Source organism: Schistocerca gregaria, chromosome 3 (assembly GCF_023897955.1).
Source record: "Schistocerca gregaria isolate iqSchGreg1 chromosome 3, iqSchGreg1.2, whole genome shotgun sequence".
NCBI lineage: Eukaryota > Metazoa > Arthropoda > Insecta > Orthoptera > Acrididae > Schistocerca > Schistocerca gregaria.
Window position 1 is genome coordinate 281,236,449 of NC_064922.1, and position 25,830 is coordinate 281,262,278.

Consider the following 25,830-nt stretch of genomic DNA (forward strand, 5'->3'; position numbering starts at 1 on the left):
AATGAGTAGTAAAATAAACACAATGAAGCCCAAAATCATTAAACATGCTAATGTTCAATATGTCAACAACTACAAAGTAGTTATGTTATTTATTTGACTCATAGCTTCCTGAGAATTGTATTTTTGAAAACACAAGAAATTGCTTGACAGTTAATCTCTGGCTTTGCTCATTTAACTATCAGTGAAATGCCAATATGTAATTAGTTTTCTCTTAGGTAATTTTCAGGTGGTTTTTGCAGATTTTGTAGTAGTCTGAAACAAGGCTTTATGAGTACAGACTTATAATAAAATAAATAAGGGTTCAGGAGTTATTTTTGAGGGGTTTTTCATTGTTTTTACTCTACATAAAAGTCTGAAAATATTTTTTATATCAACCCACCAAAATTTTCCATTAGATTTGTGTTGCAATTATTGTTTACTTCAGTGAGTCATGGATATGTTTAGTCCCCCCTCCCTCCCAAAAGTAAAATATAAAATAGTTGAATTGACATTTGGTAGACTGGATTTAGTTTTAAAGGAATCTTACAAGTGGCTAGTTTCTTTTGTCATTTTCATTTATTGTGCCTCAAAACCAATATTTCCAGCATTTCATCACTTCTGCTCTAATAAGATCTTTTTATAACTTCACCCACCAATGTGACAATGAGTTGATGCACATACTCTTCTTACTTGACCATTTAAATCTTTGAAGGAATGTGCTTCCTGTGAATCATTACGACACATGGAAAGCCTGTGACTGACTTTGGATCAAGATCTAATTTTTCCCTTTTAATACAATTCTTTTTCACAAGCAGTTCAATATCTGTTCAACAATACATCCTTGTGCCCTTCCCAGTATTTTGCTAAAGATGAACTAGGTTATTTACTGTAACAGACTTTGCCTTTTCTTGCATCATCTTTGCAGTTATATTCATTGTATTATAACAAGTCTTACAGATGTCATGTTTCCTTATGTCATACTTTTTGATTGTTGGAATGGTAGTAGCATCTGCCCCCACATACAAGCATTTATAAATTATGTTCATCACTATGGGGACCAAGTGCTTGTAGCAAATAGAAGTTACATTCACATAATCCACAGCCTAACAGATGTATGTGCTACAGAAAAGCTAGCATCATTATTTCACTTCTAATTGCCTTAGTTTAATGCTAAATTCTACTCATGTTCCTTTTCTCATCAGTATTGTTCAAAAGGTGTCTAGGTTTTTCATGTTGCTGGATTCTCCAAACATTGTTTGGTAGAATAAAATTTCAAACCTGTCAATAAATAAACAAACTATGGATGTTTTTCATTGTTTATTCATCTTGTAAACTTGTTTCTGGCTTGCAAGGCAATTGTCAGACATTAAAGTTCTGTATGAAAAGGTGTGCACCTGAGTGTAGTCCCTAGTCAGTAGTTAAACAAATTTTATCCATGTGGGCGCTGTTGAAGTTTGTCATTAGTATTTGTTCTCATCAATCACTTGCTATAATTTGTGAACTTGGAGTTTCAATCTGTTTGAAATGAGGTACTTTTTATAATTTGCTGCTCTTTAAGTATGCTTCTAATGTTGAGATGTCTTCTTTCATCATTACTGATCATGCTGTTCACTGTCTGTAATGATGTACTTTGCTGTGATACTATGAAATTCATTCGAATTGTATAGTATTATGTTGTGATTTATACATTTTTAAACCTTATTTTTAATGAATATATTCCTCATGGCAGAGAAATCCTGCACTTTTTAGATCAATAATATATTTATTGTTTTACAGATGCCTTTTAGGTCAACATACTTCTTATATTATTTTTCCTGTGGTTGGATTCCATCCCCAAAGTCTGATTCTGGAAAGTCTGCAAAACACACTTCTGTGACTTTATAAACTCTTCTTTACACTCAAAACATTTTGTAACTACAAATTTCTTTAGATGTGGAAATAAGTGGAAGTCAGAGAGGTTTCCCAAATGCAATAATATTGTACTTCAAATTCTTCAGTTTTTCCATTTCTAAAGCACTTTGTGAGCTGGTGTATTGTCTAGATTCAGGTTTAACCAGGCTGGTCTCTTTTCATGTATTTTTTTCATCCAGTTGGTCTCCAAGTTAAGGTTTCATCATTTTCCAGGTAACTGATGTGAACATCAATAATGCTGGCCACAACCTTTCCAACAAGAAATGAATATTACTAGTTTTTTAGTTTAGGATTCTTTTTAAATAGTCAGACACTGCAGAGAAATTTATTTTCGTGTGGATACACTCAAAAAATATAGCCTCCATCTGTCATAAAATTTTTCTGCTTTTAACTCTTCATTTAAAATGTTTTGCAGGTTTTCTTCTGTTGTGCTTACTATGTCCACCAATTCATACTTTAATTGTGCAGTGATCTAAACAACAGTGTGTATTTTCTTGAAATTTTCATTTGTGATTGAAATTTCGGGACATTTATCATACAGAGTAAAGTGCGGTTTCTTGCTGAGGCAATACAAAACGTTATGCAAATGACTTGCAATACAATTCAGAACCAGCCCACATTGGTGGAGCTCATAGGAAAGCATAGAAAAGTTGTTGAAACTGATCTACACTGGTACAGCACTGATAAGACATCATGACATGTCACTCGATGCAACAGGGACTGCTGGTTGCTCCATGCAACTGTGTCATACAATACAAATTTTGAATAGTTTCTCAGTAAAGCTTTTACTTTATCATGGTTTTTTGTGTGTATGTGTTTTCCACTTTGCAGTCATTCTCATTTGATTTTTTTCCCTCATTTTATAGGCCCTCATCACAGCTTGACACTAAACTGGTTTTCTATTTGCTATTGCCCATAGTTATTATGATACATCCCAAATAAGTAAAGCACCAGGTGTTATGTGAAAACTTTTAACTGAAGAATGTACTCACTGGCCAGTTTATGTTTGGTGCATTTTAGCTCATGTTACATAGAAAATATAACTAACATACAGAAATTGTTTTTATTGGTGGAATAGACCTGTGCTTCTTTTCTCAAGAAAATACATGAAATATATTGGAGGTTGTCTGTGATGAGGTTGGCAGCTATGTTCCACACTCAAGGCTATTGCCGTCTGCTGTGGTCTGCTGTGCAGAGTGTGGAGCTGCCTCATGTTTCTCTTTCTCATATGCTGCCAATACAAGCTGAAACTGGTAATGAAAAATGTAATGAAATTAAAAGACACCAGGAGTCATCAACTGATGGTGCTGATTAGATTTTGTTCAGTCTCTACTCCCTGATTTCCACCAGCTTTGTGACAGAAGTAGAAGAGATGTGAAAGCTAAATTTATGTTACTTCTGCATGTGCAGCTGAAGGAAACTAAGCGCATGTCAGAGTTTTCCTTATCATCATGAGCTTCATCCATTTCTTCAGACCCATTGTTCCACCTACATAGAGTTCACCACCCACTGGTACACCATAATCGTAACTGAATTCATTACAAATCCAGTAACATTTCTTCTGATTGTTCTTCAAGCTGAATACATACTACATTGTTAAATCCAGCAGCTCTAGAAATGCTCCTAATTTTGTTAATTTGTAACCAGTAAATATACATTAAAGTACCATACTAGGTGGTCTTACAAAAAATAAATGTTTCATGGTGGTATTTTTAACATTATTCATACACTTTCACCAACATATTGTATTCTGATGAATAGCTTCTCAAAAATTTGTGTCCTGCTTTGTGAGAGTACCTGATACCAGTTGATCCAAAAAGTGGAAAATGGCTGGACTGTTTTATTAGAATCCATAGAATTTGTGTTCATGCTGAGAGAGCTCATGAGAGACCACAGCTAAAGTATATGTGATATTTACAGCATTTGACAGGTTCACCCAATACTTCCTTTCCTTTTGCAGCTTCCTGATCTTTAAATAATGATGAGCCATTATAGTGTTTTCTTCACAAGATAGCCAATGACTGCAACTGAGGCAGAAATGTGGCTCATGTTGTCTTGTTGCTTGTCGTATTGCAGAAGTGGAAACATGAGAGTCGCATCGATAAGTGGAGATTTGTTGTAAACATTTACCATCATTCTGCGAATTTGTGGTTATAATCTGCCCACAGTAAAGAATTTTGTGATGATTTGACTCTATCCAGCTTGAATTTTATTTTTGAATCTGTGTTACATTATTAACATTACATTACCAGTGGCATACTCCTCAACTTCACTGTTGCACACAACTCTCAAACCTCTGTCACCTGCTCAGAATGGTTTCCTTCTGTGCTGTCTGTAATTCACTTGTAAGTTGAGTAACACATGAAACTGTTGTTAAGTTACTCACCCATGTTTTTTCTCATTTTGATGTTCTTGTTCCTGTTTTATCTGATATCCTCTAGTAGTGAGACAAGAGTTTAATACTGTAATGCAGTATTGCTGGAAGATTAACAGAGATAAGTTTTAATGTCATCCTTTTGCTATTCTTTCTTGTTTATTTATTTGTTATGCATATTTGCTGCCACAGGGAACTTGAAGTATGTGTATTCTGTTTTCCTTTGAGTATTAATTTTCACACAACTGTGAACTGTGTACTAGGATTTTCTCCATTATGGAAAAAAAAAAAATCATTTGAAATTCTCATATATGTGTTAAGTGTTTCCTTTTGTAGCATTTTTTAGTTTGAATTTTACATTTAAAATGTGTAAGGACAAAGAAAGCCAAGATAATTATTAACATAACCAGAGAAAACTAACCAGTATGTCATAGTTTAGGAATTCAGAATTTTTTAAAAAATGTGTGATACCCTGCAGAAGTACTTCAGAGCAAACACTGAACCTCAGGTTGGTTTATTTAGGAATGTCTGTCAAAAAAGTGTCAAAGGAAATGAGTAGGACAGTAACATATTAACATAATCCAGTAAATTGCCATTACTTTTATTGGAAAGAGGTACAGATTAAACAAACATGCATTATTCAAAAATGAAGTGGCTGTGGTACAAACATTACATCTATAGTTATTCATTATAGTCTTTTATAAGTGCATCTACATTATATGTCACATATGTAAAACAGTTATTCTACCTGACACAGATATTACAGCTTAGTGATATTCATCATGTGAAAATTAATAAACAGTTAAGCGAATCCTAGGGAGTAAAGTAATAAGCGATTTGTCAGTTGATCTACAGCAGAAATTTATCAAATATTCTCTGATTTCCTATCTCATGTGGTACATTGTTTGAAACCCTATATGTAAATAAAAAGTACACTAAAAGTGAGAACAGAAATGTAGGAGGACACATTGTAACATTGTAAACCAACAATTTGAAGTTGTAATAAACCCTTTATTGATGTTCAGTGTCTAAAATAGAAATGGATCAGATATGTCAGTGACTAATCAGATAACAGGAGTGCATCTGAATTCCATCTGAGTGCATATTCATTTTTGAAGCAGAAACACAAGTGTGAACACAATGAAGAAACCTAGATGATGGTACACAGTGGCATTTAAGATGATCCCACTATGGCTTGACATATTAAGAATTGTGGATGGAAAAGTACAATTACTGCAAGTTCCAGAACAATATCATATACTGTGAGAGTAGCTTTCATTTCATAATTACCAGTAACTCTCATGACTGTAAAGTAAGATGTAACCCAATTTACCTTTAAAAAATATGTTCCCATTAGTGAGACATACAGAAACATACCTAGTAATAATACATTCAAGGTTTAGCATTAGATAGTTTTTGTAAATCTTCTGTCACACCCACCAAAGACCACATGAATCTGGATAAGGTTATTTTCTTCTGGTATTTACCCTTGTACAATAATCTTTGTCATACTCACAATCTTCTTCACTCTTTGGTCCATGTTCTTTTTGTTGCATGTCTTCTGTATAGAAAGTCTCCTGTTCTTTGAAGTCTCAGTATCCTCCTGAAAAATCTTTGCTCCATAAGTTTTATCCTGCTAAGTAATCCTGTCCTTACAATGTTCAGACTTTCTGCTGCGTGTAAGGCTTTAGGTCAGATTACCATCTGGCAGTGATAATACCTTAATTTTGCACTGATTGAAAGATTGTTCTTAACATAGATGTTCCTAGTATTTTTAATTCCAAATTCATGTTGTTTATTTGTGCACCTTTTCCATCGGACCCATTTCTATCCATTCTCCTAAGTATTTAAATGTGTCTAACTTCTGAATTTTCCCCTCTTCCTGTGTCCTTCATTTTGGAATTGTCTTGATATTCATTATAAACTATGTCTTCTCAATAGAAATTTGTAAATCTGTTGAACTCTCTTGTCTCTGGAAATGAGTAGTTTTAGTCACCTCTATTAATGATTCTAATAATATCACAAGATTGTCTGCAATTTCTTTTCTCTTGCATCCAAATCCTATTCCACCCAGTCTTTTCATTTCTTGGAGCCAGCCCCTCCCCACCTTATCAGTGATTCAGTTAAAAGCAAGAGGGAGAGACAGTCTTCCTCTCTCTAATTTTGATGTTGAATAATTCATAAATCATTTCTCTAAACTTGACCTTGCCATTTTGATTAAGGTCTGTTTAATCAATTCAATCCAAATTTACCTCTTCCAAAATTCTGAGAGGTGTTGGTCTATCTGTTGGGCTATCTTGAAGTTCATGCATACGGACATGAAACTCTTGCTTCTCTTTTTGTGATACATAATTACCAGATCCAGTTTCAAGATTTGTTCAGGATGTACCTATCCTGTAGCCTCCTTGGTACTCAACTGTTTGTAGATTTAGTTTGGCAAAGCTTTTGAAGATATCTTCTTAGTGATTGGCATTAATGATAGTCCTCTATGATTCCTAGAGGAATTCCCAGTGTACTAGAGCAAACGTTGTCAATTCCGGAAGCTGCTTTTCTTACAAATCGTGTTAGTAACTTGTGTTGTTTGATTGCAACTTTCTCTACGCAGTTCGATTATCACTTTCTTGTTAGTGCACTTCAAAAGTTCTGCAATAATCCCATCTTTCCCTGGAACTTTATTGTTTTTCAAGATATCCATTATGTTCCTAAACTCTTCTACAGTTATTGGTTCTGAGTCTGAATTTGATCCTTTCTGATTATAGTTAAATGTCTCAGGCTGTGCTGTACAGTTTAGGATCTTCTCAAAGTACTTGGTCAATATCCAACTGTCTTCCATGTCACCATATACTACTTTACCTCCCTTGTTCTTAAAGTTGTGTTTTGGGGAGTCATACTTATGTAAGTTAGTCATGAATGTTCTGAGAAAGTCTCACAAATTGCTCTTTCAGAAATCCTAGTCTACTTGATTTAAGCTTTCCTTCTCCTTCTCACAGTTTCCCTGTAGATTTCTGATAGTTTTGTCTGCTTTTCGCCTTACTTCTTGTTAGTTTCATAGGTTTTCTCATGTTTTTTGAAAACATCTATCAATTCTGCAACATTCACTAGCGTTCAAATATTTTTCACTGGTTCTATATGTAATATGATGCTCATTTTAAATATTTGAAAAATATCAAATATTCAATGCACAAAGCGTAATTTTTATATATGAATACTGGGCCATTTGCTTACTACATCTTCTGTACACATCCAAGAGAAAGAAAATAAAAACACAGCACTTTGCTAAAAAAAAGTCAAGTAGCAGATTATGTGACTATGGACACTAACAAAGCTTGAATATATTTTAAGATGAGTAAGCTGATTCCAAATAAACTGCAGGTATTAGGCAAGTGGGACTTAAATTCCGCCACAAGGAACAGACATAGGTACTGTGTGACAGTCTATAAATGATAAAGAGGTGAGGAAAATGTATTTATTGTGAAAAGAAAGTTCCCAAAACATTTAATCAAGGCTATAATCAGCTGAAAAGTTGTGAAATTCAAGTCATATTCCATATTTCTATCTACTTTCATTCTTGTGTGTTAATAATGCTTAAGGAGAGAAAAATATTTATAATTCATCATTTTGTACTATCACAATGAATGAATTTGTGAGTATAAAAAAGCTTTAGTGTAAGTATTATCGTGTACTACATCTGCTAACAATATTCTTTTAACAATAATTCCTCATTTTAAGACAAGATTTATTACACACACACACACACACACACACACACACATACACACACACACACACACACACACACACACACACACACACACACACACACAGAAAGAGAGAGAGAGAGAGAGAGAGAGAGTTGAAATCCTGTGTGTAATCAAGAGAATGGGCAAGCATTAGGTCTCCAAGAAAATGATAAAGTCAGTGTGTTCTTTAGAGTAGAAGTATGCAGGCAAAAATGTTTGTTTTTATTTTATTATTCAGTAATTGGTGGGCAAAGCAGATTCTGATTGTCAGGCAATAGGAAGTGCTGTAGAGCCAAAAACAAGATCCTTGTTAATGAACAGATAAAGTATTTAAAAAAAATAAAAAAACACTGTATGAAAACTAAATTAAGTGATGGGTGAACATAATGAAAAATAATCATTCCAAATTTTCTGTATGAAAAGTATCTGAATAAATTAAACTTTATGATACAAGTGGTGAGACCAAGAAATATTGGTCCCTCCATGGTTTCAAGGTTCATATCAAATATGTATACCAATCTGGATAGGTCTGTCTCTTACAAGTACACTTCAATATCAGTATATTAATAACAATGCAGGCTTTGTCACTTCATTTCTTGAATTCTATAACTGTCATAAAATTTAAGTTGCAAGCATTTTTAATACCCAAATGCACACAATTTTTGTATTTATATTTGCAATATAAATGCCAAAGTAATTAAGCATAAATGTTTTGATTTCTCCATGAAGTCCCTCAAGGACAGGGTAATTGTGATGTGCATTTATAAGCTTACTTGTTTTTTGATATGTTGCTGTGCAAGAGAATGAAGGAATGGATGTGCTTTACTTGTGTAAGTAGTGTAACTTGAATGTGTCTTTCCTGTGTTGTGAGTATGCATTTGAATTGTGTGTGTATTTACTTTCAAAAACTATGGAATTAAATTTAATATGTAGATACTTTTGTACAGCACTTTGGGGTATTTCTGCATGAAGTGTGCACTTACTGATATGCTAGAAATATCACCTATGTAAATTCATAAAAATGCTGGTGTAAAACTTGAAATGTTTTAAATTAGAGTAGCCACATACATTACTTACCAATAGATGTTCATTATCTCACTTTTTAATAATTCTTTTTTACTGGCATTTCTTTTTGTTGTTGTAAATCATCCAAAACAAATATCTGAGTTGTTTTGACACTGGCAGAAGCAAATATGTTCTCATAAACTCAAACTGCTTCTGTCACTGCACACTGTAGAGCTTACTGTGTGGGGCAGATAGTGACTAGATGGAATCAGTAAATTACCCTGCTACATATTCTGTTCACATCTGAAGTAAGGGAAAATAAGACTGGCAAAGCCAATTGGTATGGATGTTATTTATTTTATTATTACATAGTTGGTATAAAACAGGGGTAGGAAACAGCAATCCTTTTTTCATTACTGATGACAGAGCTGTATGATTAGTTTCCTCCAGGTGGACTGATTATTAAGAACAGAAACTTATTTTTAAATCAATATGCATTTTTATAGTTGTATTTCATAGAATGAAAGAGAGACAAGAAAAATAAAAAAAAAGTCTACCTTACGCTGATACAACTGTCACACTTCACATAATCTGTTTAGAGACAAGATCTGTGAGCACTGGCAGACAAAAAGTTTGATTACACATATGAATACTTTGGTTAAATTAATCAATTCATTGACTGTTGTCCTGTCCCCAAGGAGAAATGATGTGTAAATCTGTCTCCAGATCTTCATGTGGCACTACTGGCAACACTTCATAAAGCTCTAGATAATGTTTCATGAAATAAGTAATAACCAAAATCATTGGTTCTGTGTGAACCTATGCTTCTTCATAACAATATTACATATCAGAAGTTGTGTGGTTTGTAGGAATATATTCCTTTAGTACTCTTCCAGTACTAAGCTACAGTTACCATAGAAAAAACTATTTCTTAAAAAACATTATGATACCTTTCTTGTGATGCTATTTATTAGATATCAAAATACAATCCAGGAAGAAAATGTAACATAATAGGGGATATGAAAAACAAAGCTATGGAAGAATAAATCTTGGGTGAATAGAGTGGCTAATAATTTATTTAAATTACGAAAGCAATAGAGAATATGAAAAATGATGCAATAAATGTAAAATCGTGAAATAAAATAAAACAAAACATCACCTGGAAAACAGCGATAAACTCAGAATTACTGTAAATGCAGCAAAGTGTACTTACAAACTGATGTAATGCAAAGAACTGGCAGAAGGCTGATGGAAATAGTAAAGAGCAAAAGAGTGAGCATTTGCAGCTTTTAGAAAAATAAATTCTCTCATGAAGAACAATGAAAAGATGATAAAATTAAAGGTAGAAAGGACAACATGAGAGTCAAGAGAGAGAGATAAAATTGAGAGAAAGAAGAGGTCAGTTTAATGTAAATGCTAAAATTTAAAACCAACTCCTTTACTTCCTTAAGTGTCTTATTTCCTAATCTAATTCCCTTAGCATCACCTGACTTAATTTGACTACATTCCATTATCCTTGTTTTTCTTTTGTTGATGTTCATCATATATACTCCTTTCAAGACACTATCCATTATATTCAACTGCTCTACCAAGTCCTTTGCTGTCTCTGACAGAATTACAATGTCATCAATGAACCTCAAAGTTTTTATTTCTTCTCCATGGATTTTAATACCTACTCCAAATTTTTTTTGTTTCCTTCACTCCTTGCTCAATATACAGATTGAATAACATCAGGGAGAGGCTACAACCCTTTCTCACTATCTCACTCCCTTCCTAACCACTGCTTCCCTTTTGTGTCCCTCAACTCTTATAACTGCCACCTGGTTTCTGTACAAATTATAAATAGCCTTTCACTCCCTGTATTTTACCCCTGCCACCTTCAGAATTTGAAAGAGAGTATTCCAGTCAACATTGCCAAAAGCTTTCTCTAAGTCTACAAATGCTAGAAACGTAGGTTTGCCTTTCCTTAATCTATTTTCTAAGGTGAGTCATAGGGTCAGTATTGCCCCACGTGTTCCAATATTTCTACGGAATCCAAACTGATCTCCCCCGATGTCAGCTTCTACTAGTTTTTCCATTCGTCTGTCAAGAATTCGCGTTTGTATTTTGCAGCTGTGACTTATTAAACTGATACTTGGGTAATTTTCACATCTGTCAACACCTGCTTCCTTTGGGATTGGAATTATTTTATTCTTCTTGAAGTCTGAGGGTATTTCGCCTGTTTTATACATCTTGCTCACCAGATGGTAGAGTTTTGTCAGGACTCGCTCTCCCAAGGCTGTCAGTAGTTCTAATGGAATGTTGTCTACTCCCGGGGCCTTGTTTTGACTTATGTCTTTCAGTGCTCTGTTAAACTCTTCACGCAGTATCATATCTACCTTTTCATCTTCATCTACATCCTCCACCATTTCCACAATATTGTCCTCAAGTACATTGTCCTTGTGTAGACCCTCTATATATTCCTTCCACCTTTCTGCTTTCCCTTCATTGCTTAGAACTGGGTTTCCATCTAAGTCTTGATATTCATACAAGTGGTTCTCTTTTCTCCAAAGATCTCTTTAATTTTCCTATAGACAGCATCTATCTTACCCCTATTTAGATAAGCCTCTACATTCTTACATTTGTCCTCTAGCCATCCCTGCTTAGCCATTTTGCACTTCCTGTCGATCACATTTTTGAGACGTTTGTATTCCTTCTTGCCTGCGTCATTTAGTGCATTTTTGTATTTTCTCCTTTCGTCAATTAAGTTCAATATTTCTTCTGTTACCCAAGGATTTCTAGTAGCCCTCGTCTTTTTACCTACTTGATCCTCTGCTGCCTTCACTACTTCATTCCTCAAAGCTACCCATTCTTCTTCTACTGTATTTCTATCCCCCATTACTGTCAGTTGCCCCCTTATGCTCTCCCTGGAACTCTGTACAACCTCTGGTTTAGTCAGTTTATCCAGGTCCCCTCTCCTTAAATTCCCACATTTTTGCAGTTTCTTCAGTTTTAATCTACAATTCATAACCAATAGATTGTGGTCAGAGTCCACATCTGCCCCTGGAAATGTCTTACAATTTAAAACCTGGTTCCTAAATCTCTGTCTTACCATTATATAATCTATCTGAAACCTGTCAGTATCTCCAGGCTTCTTCCATGTATACAATCTTCTTTTATGATTCTTGAACCAAGTGTTAGCTATGATTAAGTTGTGCTCTGTGCAAAATTCTACCAGGGGGCTTCCTCTTTCATTTCTTCCCACCATTCTGTATTCACCTAATATGTTTCCTTCTCTCTCTTTTCCTACTACCGAATTCCAGTCACCCATGACTATTAAATTTTCATCTCCCTTCACTATCTGAATAATTTCTTTTATCTCATCATACATTTCATCAATTTCTTCGTCATCTGCAGAGCTAGTTGGCATATAAACTTGTACTACTGTAGTAGGTGTGGGCTTCGTGTCTATCTTGGCCACAATAATGCGTTCACTATGCTGTTTGTAGTAGCTTATCCGCACGCCTAGTTTTTTATTCATTATTAAACCTACCCCTGCATTACCTCTATTTGATTTTGTATTTATAACCCTGTATTCACCTGACCAAAAGTCTTGTTCCTCCTGCCACCGAACTTCACTAATTCCCACTATATCTAACATAAACCTATCCATTTCCCTTTTAAATTTTCTAACCTACCTGCCCGATTAAGGGATCTGACATCCCACACTCTGATCCATAGAACACCAGTTTTCTTTCTCCTGATAACGGCGTCCTCTTGAGTAGTCTCCACCTGGAGATCCGAATGGGGGACTATTTTACCTCCGGAATATTTTACCCAAGAGGACGCCATCATCATTTAATCATACAGTAAAGCTGAATGCCCTCGGGAAAAATTACGGCCGTAGTTTCCCCTTGCTTTCAGCCGTTCGCATTACCAGCACAGCAAGGCCGTTTCGGTTAGTATTACAAAGCCAGATCAGTCAATCATCCAGACTGTTGCCCCTGCAACTACTGAAAAGGCTGCTGCCCCTCTTCAGGAACCACACATTTGTCTGGCCTCTCAACAGATATCCCTCCATTGTGGTTGCACCTACGGTACGGCTATCTGTATCGCTGAGGCACGCAAGCCTCCCCACCAATGGCAAGGTCCATGGTTCATGGTTCATTCTGTATACTGACAGTTTAGTACAATGGTCATCTTGGAAGATGGAGGTGATTATGTTGTGTTCCTTATTAAGCTGCTGGCTGTCTGGTAGGTAGACATAGCCATTCAGGGTATCAATCAATGAACCCATTTACACTTAATTAAAATTTCTCCACAACTGAGCCTTCACTGACTTATTCCATTCCTTGCATACAGTCCTTCCAGATACTTGTCTGGCAGTGATGATAAATACTGTATTACATTGTACGTAATTCACATACTGCTACTACTAGTACTACTACGAAATATGATTTATCTGACCAGTTCATACATTTCTAGTTTTCTAGAATCCACTTCGGTCAACTTTCTGGTCAGAAGTGAGCAAGTTTCTTGTGGGAAACTCTACTTTTCTTGCATAGAATTCTACTCCAAATATTTTCAAAGCAACTACCTCCAGTGTACTCATTTGGGAGTGGTTTGGCAAAAACCACATTAATTTCATGAAATATTTCATACTCCTCCACTGCTTGTCTACCTCTAAGATGATATGTGACAAAATACCTTTGGAAAGAATCACTTTCTTCAAATGGTAACTTTCTGTGTGTTCAGAGGCAATAACCTCCTTTTGCCACTGCATCTCATAAAACTTGTGATCCATGTCATACATACAGCAAAGAAGATAAGTAGGGTGCTGTGTTTGTCCCACTGACACTCTGAACATATTTCTGTAGATGCACTGCAGATGCCAATTGGTACCACTCATTCAAACTGTATACAGATACCGAAAGTTGCTATTAGCTTTACAATGCCTTATAATAATGTTTTGTCCATCGATATTTTGAATTATTTGAAAGAATTTAGTAATTTGAAACTAGAACACACACCCCACAGTGAGTAAAGGAATCAGAAAAAAGGAAGAAATTAAAACTTTTGAAGATACTTGATAAGGCACAGTTTAGGTAAGACAGAAGTAGGAAGTAAGACCAAGGTAAATTAAATGCTGACAATTAGCAAGAGATAAAAATGTGCTTTTGTTCATATTCCCTCTCCAGTTTTGAAGTAGTATACTGAGAAGCTGCAAGCTACTCATCTCATAGAGAAGGCACCTAGTCACAGGCAGGTACAGTGAAAACGACTGCTAATATATAAGCTTCCAGGTAGCATCCTTCTTCCAAAGCAGAAAACACACACATGGCTGCTCTCTGAGCACTGGGTGCTCAGTGCACAGTGTGTATGTGTTTACTTCTTTCGAAGATGGAATTTGTATGAAAGCTTACTTATTTCAGCAGTCTCTTTCATTGCGCCAGTCTGAAACTCATCTACTGCTCTATTTGCTGAACAGCAGTCTATCCTTTCTGTATTGCTGTTATTCCAGCCTGGATTTTCCAGAGTGTGAAAAGCAACATGCAATTCATGTAATAATGAAAAATCGTCTTTGTTTGTAAACTATTTGTCCTGAACTACTTTACCTACTTAGACCCTTGTTCTGATCATATTAAAATGATTAATTAGCTTTGGATCACAATGTGTTATGGTAGTGAAAATATTCTCTCTGAAACAGATCCAGACCAAAAGTTGACAGCCATGCCAAGGTATTCTACAAAGAAGAAAGCATAGACATGTTAAAACTACATTTCTGTGATTGTACTTCTGATTTGTCAGATAAAATTAAATTGATCAAAGAAATAAGTATGAAGACTTCCAGTTGAATTTTCAATGTGAAAGATAATTGTTAACAGCTGACAGTATATTTACAAGTAAACGAAAGCTATAGCAGCAGAGGAGGGTGGAAACTGAAATGGCAGGAGAATGTGTAATACATAGGCAAGGAAACTGATTACTACTGCACATCAAAACTGTGTGTGAATCACTGGGCTATAAATATTTATCAGTATCTGATTTGGATGTCCTTTATTGGCACTTATGATGCAGAAATATACTGATCACTACTGGAGAAACTTTAATTGACAGACAGATTCTGTGATAAATGTTTCAGTTAAGTCAGTTTGAAATGGCCTATGCTATAACATGCACAGTGACCACACTGCACAAAGAAAACACTATTTCAGAGTTTTGAAATAGATAAAGTTATTTCATTTTAATACTTTTTAAAAAATAATAATTCCAATTACAAAAAAATCCCAAAAATAATTAGATTTGTTTCTGCTAATAGTTAGAATGTGCACTTCAAATATTTTTTGCATCCTATTAGCACATATAACATCACATTTCCAGCATATACTGTTTTTTTGCAAATTGGCACACAGGTCATTTTTGCTTCTTATGGGTGCTGCAGTTTTTGCTGCTAATTGCAGTCACTCCAGATATATTGTTCCAATGTATGTGGCTACTCTGTTCTGAGCAGATCTCTTTAAATGTTTAAATTTAATTTAATTTAGTATGATAGTAAAACAAAAGAAATTATCTTGAGTTAAAAAGGTGTGTTAATTTTTATTTCACCTACTGATCCACCAATTTCAGTAATACTTCATTATTTTAATGTTCATCATTTGGTTCAGCAGTTACTTACATGAACAGTATCCTGTTGTTTTCTTTCCATCCCCTAACTTACTCCTGGTATCAACCTAAATCACAGCTCTTTTTTGTTTCCTTTTCTTTTTTTTCCATTGAAAAACCTCCTTAATTTGTAGTAAGACCAAACTTTTTTTTATTTATGTTTATTGTTCCTTCTTAATTAGGAGATCCACTTATTCCTAAGCTACATTGGTTTGCAAAACTTAAGGCTGAAAGTAACTTTTGCACAATGTTTAACTGCCAAGTAACATAGCTTAGTGAAACTTGGACCACACAAAGAAAGAACTGCTACATTATAGTACAGAAGGTAACTGAAAGAAATACACAATTAGATGAACAGAAATGATACTTTCATTCAAAGTAAATAATTATACTGAGGTCACAGTCATTTGTAGTGGTCCCCTGCACATGAGTAAAGGCCTCCCTTAAAAGATACACATGGGAAAGAAGTACAGTATTGATATCATTGACCAGTGGGTGCACCGTGTTCAAAGATTTGGAGGTCAGTATGCACATGCAATGTTGTACCGAACCATGAAATATCATTTGGACCACCAAAACAATCATATTCAACAACATTCCTGGCTGCTAGTGTTCTCATCTCTTACCAATTAGGTGTATGTTCAGAATAACTACTCAGATGGAATCTGCTTTCATCTGAGAAGCACACGTGACATAACTCCTCGTCGATCCAGTGACCTGTAACCTTGGCACCAATGGAAACGGTGCCTCCAATGTGCAGGTGTTAACGGCAGGCAACATGTTGCTCATTGGGTAAAGAGACCACTCCCACGCAGACAAGAGTCCCACTGTGGAGTATGAGATTTCATGCCTTGCATTCCTGTCAAATGTGGTTGCACCCACTGTTTGATGTGGATCATATGTAGCCTGTTGCACAATGTAATGCTCATCTGGTGCTGTAGCAAGTGTGGTCAGCCACCTCCTCTCCCTCGGGCAGCAGCGCCTGTGGTTCAGAAAACTCTCCATGCATGTTCAACAGTGCTGTAACACCAAACTTCTGGGCTACACTAGTCACACTTCTTTCTTATTCTAGTTTCCTGATGATTCTTTCCCATGTGAAGTCATCTGAAAGTTGTCTCTGGACTATGATGTAATGAAAGAACACCAACACAGTGTAGTGTAACTGCTTGCTGATTGACACATGTGTCTTTTTCCCAATCCTTCAACTGCCACATGTTGTTGGGCCAGCCCCATTTGACTCAATAGTCATGCTGACTTCTCAGCATGTGACATCCACCTTTCTGTACTTGACTAGGGAGACCTCAGGCAACATGCTCCTGCACTTTCATTCATTTCCACCAAGTCTATAGTATGTTATTTTAATGAGCTCATCCTTAAGTTTTGCAGAGCAGTGTGTTTTTAACACATAATATGGCTGTCATACTTTAAATTAAATATGCACATGATATCTCAGTTTTGTATATTGTTATTAGTTTTAAAAACTAAACAAAAATATTCTGATAGAGTGTTTTACTATAGTTTAGTATTAAGACTATTATGCTTTTTCAAGAACAATGTGGACTGATGTAGAAAAAACTGTTTTCCCCTCTCCCTTTTCTTTATTTCTTTATTTTTCTTTCTTTCTTTTTTTCTTTTGTGTTCATTTTACTCCCAGAAGGAAGAGCACAATGCCGAAATATGATCCACCATACGTGAAAAAGCCTATGGTGAAAAAATATGCTGGCAAAAGTGCAGCTAACAGAACACCAGAAGAAGCAGCTGCCATGGAAAATGTAAACAAGATTTTAAAATTTGGCAACATGCCTTCCTACAGGTAAGAGACACAGTATATAAATTCAATATTATGTTGTTTAAATAGTACACATTATGTACAAGATCCAGAACAATTCAAAAAAATTAATTGTGATGAAAGGTATAAAGAAACTATATTCAGAGAATTTGATGTGGAATGGAATTCATTTCCTTGAAACCACAATTTTCAATTTGGGAAGTATTAGAAAAAGAAAGAAGGGAAGGGATATAAGAAAAAGAAAGAAGTGATCTGATGGAAGAGGTATAAGGAAAGGGCAAGGGGAAATTTCTAAGCCTAACAGTGGGAGTCTGTATTTATTACTTCAAAAAGAAACTTAAATGTTGATGAAGTCCTCTTTCTTATCAGTGCACTTTGTCCAGTGTTTCTCCAGTGAGTACATTCTAGTCCCAAAGTTTTATTCTGGAATGTCTGAAAAACACGCAACTATGGTGCAAAAAATTCGTCATTGAACCGATAATGTATTCCAGCAAGAATTCTTTTTAGTAGTGGGAGTAAATGGAAGTCATAGTGTGCCAAATCTGGTGAACAGGATGTATGTTCCAACTATTTATATGTGAAATCTCGCAGCTTTCTCATTTCAGAGGCTCTTTTGTGAGAAGATGCACGGTCTGGGTGAAATATGTTTATTTATTGGTGCCGTTTTCAAGATAATACATAAGAAAATTCCCCCTAATGTCCAGAATAATAATAGCCACAACCTTCCTGGCAAATTAAAAGAACTTTATTTGTCAACTTGCACTTACTGCTTTTATAGTTGTGTTGTTCTTGGTGTTATGTGATCTACCCATGTTTTATCCATAGGAACAAAACAGTACTAAGAATTATACAGACTGCTCTTTAAAATGTTTTAAAACATTCCTGAAAAATTCATTTTTACATTGGATTTTGCATGTCATTCAATAAAAATTTGGTTATAGTTAATTATTAATGTAAAAAGCTGTACTCTCTCACTTGTCATTATTTCCTTCAGGATTTTCCATTGTTTGTATTCTCTTTATCTCATACACGTACACCTATGTTATCAACTATTTTACATACACATTTAATTGACCTCAATCCTGTGGGACATTGTGCAGTTTTTTCATGTTTCCATCTCTACTTACAGTGTTGCAACATCCTTTACATGGATTATCTACTGTCAGACATGAATGGAAAGGTTTCATATAGAACATCACCATCTTTGGATACATTTCTTTTGGTGATAAACAAACCCAAACAAAGAATCTTAAGACATCAGCCCACTTAATGCAGTTGACAAAAACACAGAAAATATGACTAGTTTTCAAAGCAATATAAACAATAAATTTTCCAGATCAATTTGAGATTTTACTTATTCTCTTGTACAGCATGTACTGAGATGAGAGAAACAAACTTCATTCATATCAGTGATATTTCTATCTCAGACTGAGAAAATTCAGCCATGCCTTTGTAGTGTTCGGTGGCAGCAATGACATGGCCACCAGAAAAGTTGGTGTACAGGTTTTCATTATTTATACATGTCACATGAAAATAGATCTCACATGGATAATGGAGAAGGAAGAAATTAAAACAGTGATTAAAAACTTTCCTTTGTGAAATTTAACTCTTTGAATTAGAAATAAATTTAAATTTTTGTACAGGTGATTTGAGACTAGTAATAAAAAATTAGGAGCAATTTATTGCAGAACAACAGTTATTTATAAATGTTATTTGGTTGCAGATTAATTTTCCTTTATTGTTGGGACTTAATTTATCTGTGACATCCAAAAATTAACCATTAGTTTTCTTCAATTTATCTGCATCTTTTTTAGTTCTGTAGGTATATACGAATAAAGTATAGGGAATGGTTTGTTCATTCATGAATACTAGGAACTCATAGATTATTTGCAGGCATATATCTCTCATCAGATACACAATAACATTACTCATTATAATATTTACTACCCTCCATACCTCTCCATTTATGTATTTAGTAACCTTTTTTGTATATAAAAGCACTGGGTACTGTATATATATTGGACATGTCAAATGCATTGAAACTGTACACAGCATTTGCATAAGTACATAATTCCTTACATTGCTACATGAATAAACATCTATTTTAATTCTGAATCTACTATTAGCACTCAGCTTGTACATTTAAATGAAATATACATGAACAGGAAATTGAATACGAAACAGTGCTTAACAAGTCCACATGTTCACTGACTCCTCCTCTCATGAGCCCTCACGATGGAAGAAGACCCTGATGCTGAAAGCTGGAGATTCTATAAATTTTCATTTAGTATGGAAAGGAAGACACAGTCTATGGAAATGCCCATTTAGAATGAGTTTACTGCTATATGGTTGTGGAAGCTGACCACTGCTGATAGCAGACAAGAACAACTTAGAATCTGTGGAGCTTTGGCTATAGGAAAGATGAACAAAGGCCTGTTGGACAGACTAGAAATTGAATGACATAGTTTTAAAAGAGATAAACGAGGAAATTAATCTCATGACTACCATTCAGAACAACAAAATAAAATTTTGTCATTTATGAAGATGTAAAAGCTTTTTAGTAAATATTTTTGAAATGTGTAACTAGGGTGGAAACAGGAAGATAATGAAAAAGATGTTTTGGAGGCAATGACATGTCAAAACTGTCAAGAAAGGAAGTGAGAACAAAGTAGAGAGGAATGGTTGCAATGCAAAGGCATTGACTTTTAGAAGATGATTATAACAACCACTATTTTTTACTTTTAATAAACAGGCAGATTGTATTTGTTATCTTGTTGCTGCAAATATCGTTTCTTACACTTTCATTGGAACAAAACTCTAAGAAATGAATGAACAAATGCTGAAGTTAATAAGCTGTATTTCATTTCCTATATCTATATCTCTCCAGCAATAAAAGTCTTTTTCATTATGCTTTGGATTTCCTTACTTGGGTGGTGTCCACAAAATTGAGTTAATACATGGTACTGTTTGATCTATTTAGCCAATCACTACAATCGTTACTTGGAAACAGTTTGAAAGATACCTTTTTGCCAGCAATGTGAACTACAGGAAATAAATTTTCACTTGTGTTAAACACAATACTTATGATGAACAGTTAAGTTACATGAAGCTCCTTGAACATAGTTCTTCATTTGATCATGGTAAATATTGTACTTGTACAAAATAAAGAAACAAGCTCCACACATTACATTTGCGATTCTTTAGCATTGAAATTAATGACTTCCAGGTTCCTACATGAACTAATTTATTTTCCATTTTTTACTTCAAATTAAATGAGACTGATTCCAAAAGTTAATGAGTCATTCTCCATCTTTTTCATATTTGAGGCGAATGGACTGAATGTAAGGTTTTCTTCACTTCTTTGAATATAATCTGTAGCTTCTGCATTCAAATTAAAAATTGAGGGTTATATGAATAAAAAACACAAAATAACAAAATGAGGAGGCCAAAAATGAGGCAGTATATATAAATAAAGTGCACAAATGAATCACACATTATCAACAGAAGTGAATATTTGAGTGTGCGCAGGTTAGTAACAGAGACCAACTGAGGTCCAGAAGGGCTAAGAATAAAACACAAAGAAGATAATTTGAGCCCAAACTCTTATAGCCATAGATACACACGCGAGACAGATAAAAAAAATATTTTGTACCAAATGGAGTCACATAAGATAATCAGTATTTCAGATGTCTAATTTTAACATGTTTCTCTTTGAAACAAGAAGTAATTGACAGCCATATCAGTGCCATTATTGTATTAGAACTAATTGTTCAGTACTAGCTGCATAAATAATGCATTATTTGTTGTGTGTAGATCTGACAAACAGTGGGCTTTCTGTTAGTGACATCAAAAATTCACCAGTTGATCTAAATGGGCCAACATAAACAGAAGATCTATTGCAATTTTATAGAGTTGTAATGAAAATTGTTAAAATAAAAACTTTAGAAAACTATGTTTCTTGCAGAATCTGCCATTCATTTTCATTGTGTTATACATACGACAAGAGTAGGAAAACTCTCTTGTTGACAGAAAGAGTGTTGTAACTATTTAGTACTTACAGACACATAGTCTTCTTGCTTATCTTTTGGAAAAATCATATCAGTAATTTATCAGATAAATCAGTATTATGAAATATAAAATATATCATCATTCTGAATATAAGTGAACTGAGAAACAAAGTTATGTACCAGACTCGGAACTCTCAAAGAAATTTCCTTTTGTAGCAGAACCTTGCTGTATGCACACACTGGGCATCATTTGTGAACGACTGCAAAATATTAGTCACCTATTGAATCTGCAGATACAAACTGTGAATAAGATTGTGCTTTTTTCAGAAGGTTTGAACAGATATTTGGACATAATTATAATCTGCTATGAACTTTTGTTCCTCGTCTGGTACACAATTCTAGTAGCACACATTTTGTTGATGAAATATGTAAATACATTGTAAGAGCACTGGAAAATTAGCATGCTCTGAAACAAAATTGTTCAACATGAAGTGCAGAAACTGTGTTATTTTATTTTTTTTTTGTCAGTCGTGGTGGTGACTCGCAGCGAGTGCTCTTCCGCCCGGTGAATCACATGTCAGCTGGCATCGCATCACGTTTCCAGTTAGTTGCCACACCATTGACCCAGTCTGTAATTTGTGTTATATATGTACTGTAGAGTAAACAATGAAATTTCAGCCACAGTCAAGTGTAACTTGAACAGGACATATTATCTTCAGTTGTGTATGCAGTAGTTCCCTTCCATAAATGGATCCCTCACAGAATCTTGAACAAAATACTAGCATTGAATACTTGTAGTTCTGAAGCAGAATCATCAGGAAAACATGTGGTTATTTAAAGGCAGAATTAGGAAAACCAAATGTATCTTTGTTTCAACAGTAATTAAGATTTACGTACTGTATTAAGGTTCAAGCTTGCCTTGTTCCATTTATGTTTGGAGAACACGATCACTGGGCATAATTCATTGTTGTCTCCTCATGTGTAGACTATTTAACATGATAAGTTTTATTCAAATTTAGGAGACTGGAGTTCTTCACATATTCTTGTTTGGAAACACTAAGTGGCTGAAATCTCTTTGTTTGCAACACAACTGTAGCCCCTCCCAATGTCAGATCCCAAAACATGCATGCCAGTTCTCCGATAGCTTCCTTGAAGTGTGATAATTGTGTTTAGGTAACAGTTTTCAGTAACCTAGTGCAGTTGATTGTTAATGAACTGTTTAATGTATTGCTTCATGATTTTTATTGTTGCAACTAAGTTCTTGTATTAGTAGAAGTTAAAGTATTTTAAAAGTAATAAATATTGTTTTTTTGTGTTTTTTCTTTTTTGTGCCTGTATTGAAGCAATGTGGTATATTTGGGTAATTGCAATTGTACTGAAATTGCAAGATCCTTCATTAAACAAGAACTGATTGCCTACCTGTACCCTATCTTTTTAGTTTCAATTCTGTCAGAGAGTTTTCTAAAATTTGTCATAATTGTTGAGGTCATGTTTAGAACATATTCTAACAAAACAGAAGCACTTGGCCACTAAGTGTGTGATGTGTGTGTGTGTGTGTGTGTGTGTGTGTGTGTATTTTGCATGTATATATTAATTAGACAAATTTTAAATATTCATACCATATGAAATATGGCATAAATAATTGAGACAGTGTAAATTTAGTCTTTATATGGCAAACATTCTTGTAAAATATATCTGAGACTAAATATCATTTTTCCCATTTATATTAAATATTTGCAGCAAGCACTTCCTGGAAATTCTTTCTTTCATACACATGGTGTAATGGAACTGTTGCGAATGTTTTAACATTGTGTACATTAAAAAGAAGGTGCTGCATAGAAAATAGTGGGATCAAAATTTCTCCAATAAACTACCAAAAATTCTCCAATAAACTCTTCCCAGCTGCAATGTTATTTTGAGACAATTTCTGCAATGCTAATGATTTCCTTGCTAGCTACTTTTAAAAGCTAAACATTTCTTTCAATTTTGTTTGGTTTCATTACACATTCAAAGCAAAATTTTCTTGTGTTTCCATGATGAGATGCACATAAAGTGTCAGATGTTTCCATAGAGACCTCATGGAACACTGAAAATGAATGAATGAAATTAAATATTTTTTCATATAATCTGTAAAATACCACACTATATTTTTTGTGTCTAACAATGAAAGTGCTTGCTCTGCCATTGCATGCCATGCATAAACAATAACAGTAATTTTTGAACTGTAAAACTGAAGATATTGGCTACAGCAAACCATTTTCATACTGTGCATTTCTGACAGCTTGAAAATTAAGTTTTTATACAGATATTATTAGGAATTACAATTTTCATATTTCAGTGCAATTTATATTTTATTTATTGGCCCCTGTTCTTATAATTATTTCTGTTTGTTGCTTTGAATGACCAGGATACACAATATAGACACTTTTGAGAAAATTTGAAACGGTTTTGTGTTCTAACACACAACCCAAAGTAGGAGGTTAAATGTTTTTGTCTCACAACACACAACTAGATTTACAAATGATTCTGCAGAGGTCACAAAGTTAGGATATCTTCAAATTAGTTCTTTGTGCTCTGTGTCCTTTGCATTGTGTTTACAGAGAACACAAGATGCAGCAGATGAAGCGTATGGGTATGGGATCAGGCAGCGAAGAGGATGCAACCCATTCAGGTAACAGTATTTTCATACGACATTGTACATATACATTCATCTACTTTATGTGAAGCAGTATAATTTAGGTTAGAATGCAAGCCAGATTTGAATGAAAATGTTTTTAGTGTCATTACCTGACATTGCAGTTTGGTCTCGAATTCTCAGACTGGTTTATTTTATCATGTCTAATAAAAAATGGCAATTCAGTAATTGTGGAAAGAGACATATGCTGATAAATTGTACTAAGAAGATACATAATTTGAAAAAGAAATAGTGAGTTACAATGGAATACAAAATTTAAAATTAAAGTCATGTATGTGAGGTCTGCAAGCAAGTTCATAGCCAGTGAATTATATGCCTGGCACACACATGCCATATTTTGCTAATTTTTATATTTCTTACTACCTAAACACACACATTTAATTCTAGTTCAAGCATTTAAATGACCGGTCTGTTGAAAAAACTAGTTACACAGGGTAAAGTGGAACTGAAAGCAGTGAGGTGAAGTAGTTGGTGATCAGAGCTATTTTATAAATAATCATGCATTGTTGTATGCTGACTGGCTACAAGCTGAAGCCAGAAGAGTTGAGGATATAGTTAGGCAATGCCTTACTCAGGTAATTATGGTTGGTTTTATTGGAAATGCTATTGGCTAATAAGTGAAGTAGCAAAGCCAAGTCTCATGCTCATTTTCTGATAGAATTAACTAATGAACGTTTCAACCAGTTGTTTACTTGAATCCTGTTAAACTGAAATGGACCTACTCCATTTATGGCACTTCACAGTTAATGATAAATTCAGTATCAACAGAAATTTATTGGAAAGTAGAGAACTGACTGTGCAAGAAGCTAAGAAAGGAAAATATATTTTGATCAAGATATTATGGAGAGTGAGCAATATGACACCAAAAATATGCAAATGGGGTAACAATATTTTCTCACCAAAGTGAGAGTAGCAAAACCAAGTTGGCTTTTCTTGAAATTTGTGTATCAGTTTTGTTTCCTTTTCTTCATGTTTTCAACCAAAGTATGAAATTTTAGTCAACCTGTTCTGTTTTGAATCTGTCTTATTGTATTTTATTTATCTATTCGGTTAACCAGGCATCTAATGACTACAATAAGCTCTCTCTCTCTCTCTCTCTCTCTCTCTCTCTCTCTCTCTCTCTCTCTCTGTCATTTCATTTAAGTAACATGTTTTTCATCAATGCACTGTGTCTGACTTGGCATTCATGTAACCATTCTAAAAATATCTCAGTTTGTACATCTTCCAGCTGTATAGCCATTTACTTTAGACATTTTTTCCTTGATACACCACAGTATTCTAGTTTTCAGTTTGGAGTCAAAGATGTTGAAGATGTGTTTTGTTCATTAAGAATCTGTCTTTGTTCTTATGTTGTGTAAAATCAAACTCTTCATTTGTAATTGTGTCCCTAACATCTGTGCATTTTAGGATATATGTCTGAAGTAGATCCCATATTTATAATTTGGACCCATTGTGTTGTTTATAATCTTTCTCTCTGTTCCCTCCAATTCCTTTAGTAGAAATCTCTCAGAGAAGTTTTGATACTCAGTTGCATATTGATACACTTGTAGTAATAATTAAGTTCAGCATTTATGGAAAAGCACTTTTTGTTGTAAATGTTTTGTACAGTCTGGAAACTATTTCCGTTATTCTGGCTCTTGTTTCGATGCTTTTTTTTTTTATCTCACCCAATGGCTGTAACCCATTCA

General features: G+C 34.5%; 1 protein-coding gene across 1 annotated transcript in view; it reads left to right on the forward strand.

The window, feature by feature from the left end:
* LOC126354274 (disintegrin and metalloproteinase domain-containing protein 22-like) overlaps window positions 1-25,830 on the forward strand; it is a 901,625-nt gene that overhangs the window by 786,033 nt on the left and 89,762 nt on the right. Inside the window, exons 20-22 of the mRNA XM_050003815.1 lie at window positions 17,306-17,464; window positions 21,976-22,050; window positions 24,048-24,118. Coding sequence (XP_049859772.1) covers window positions 17,306-17,464; window positions 21,976-22,050; window positions 24,048-24,118 — 305 coding nt within the window. The remainder of the gene's footprint in view (window positions 1-17,305; window positions 17,465-21,975; window positions 22,051-24,047; window positions 24,119-25,830) is intronic.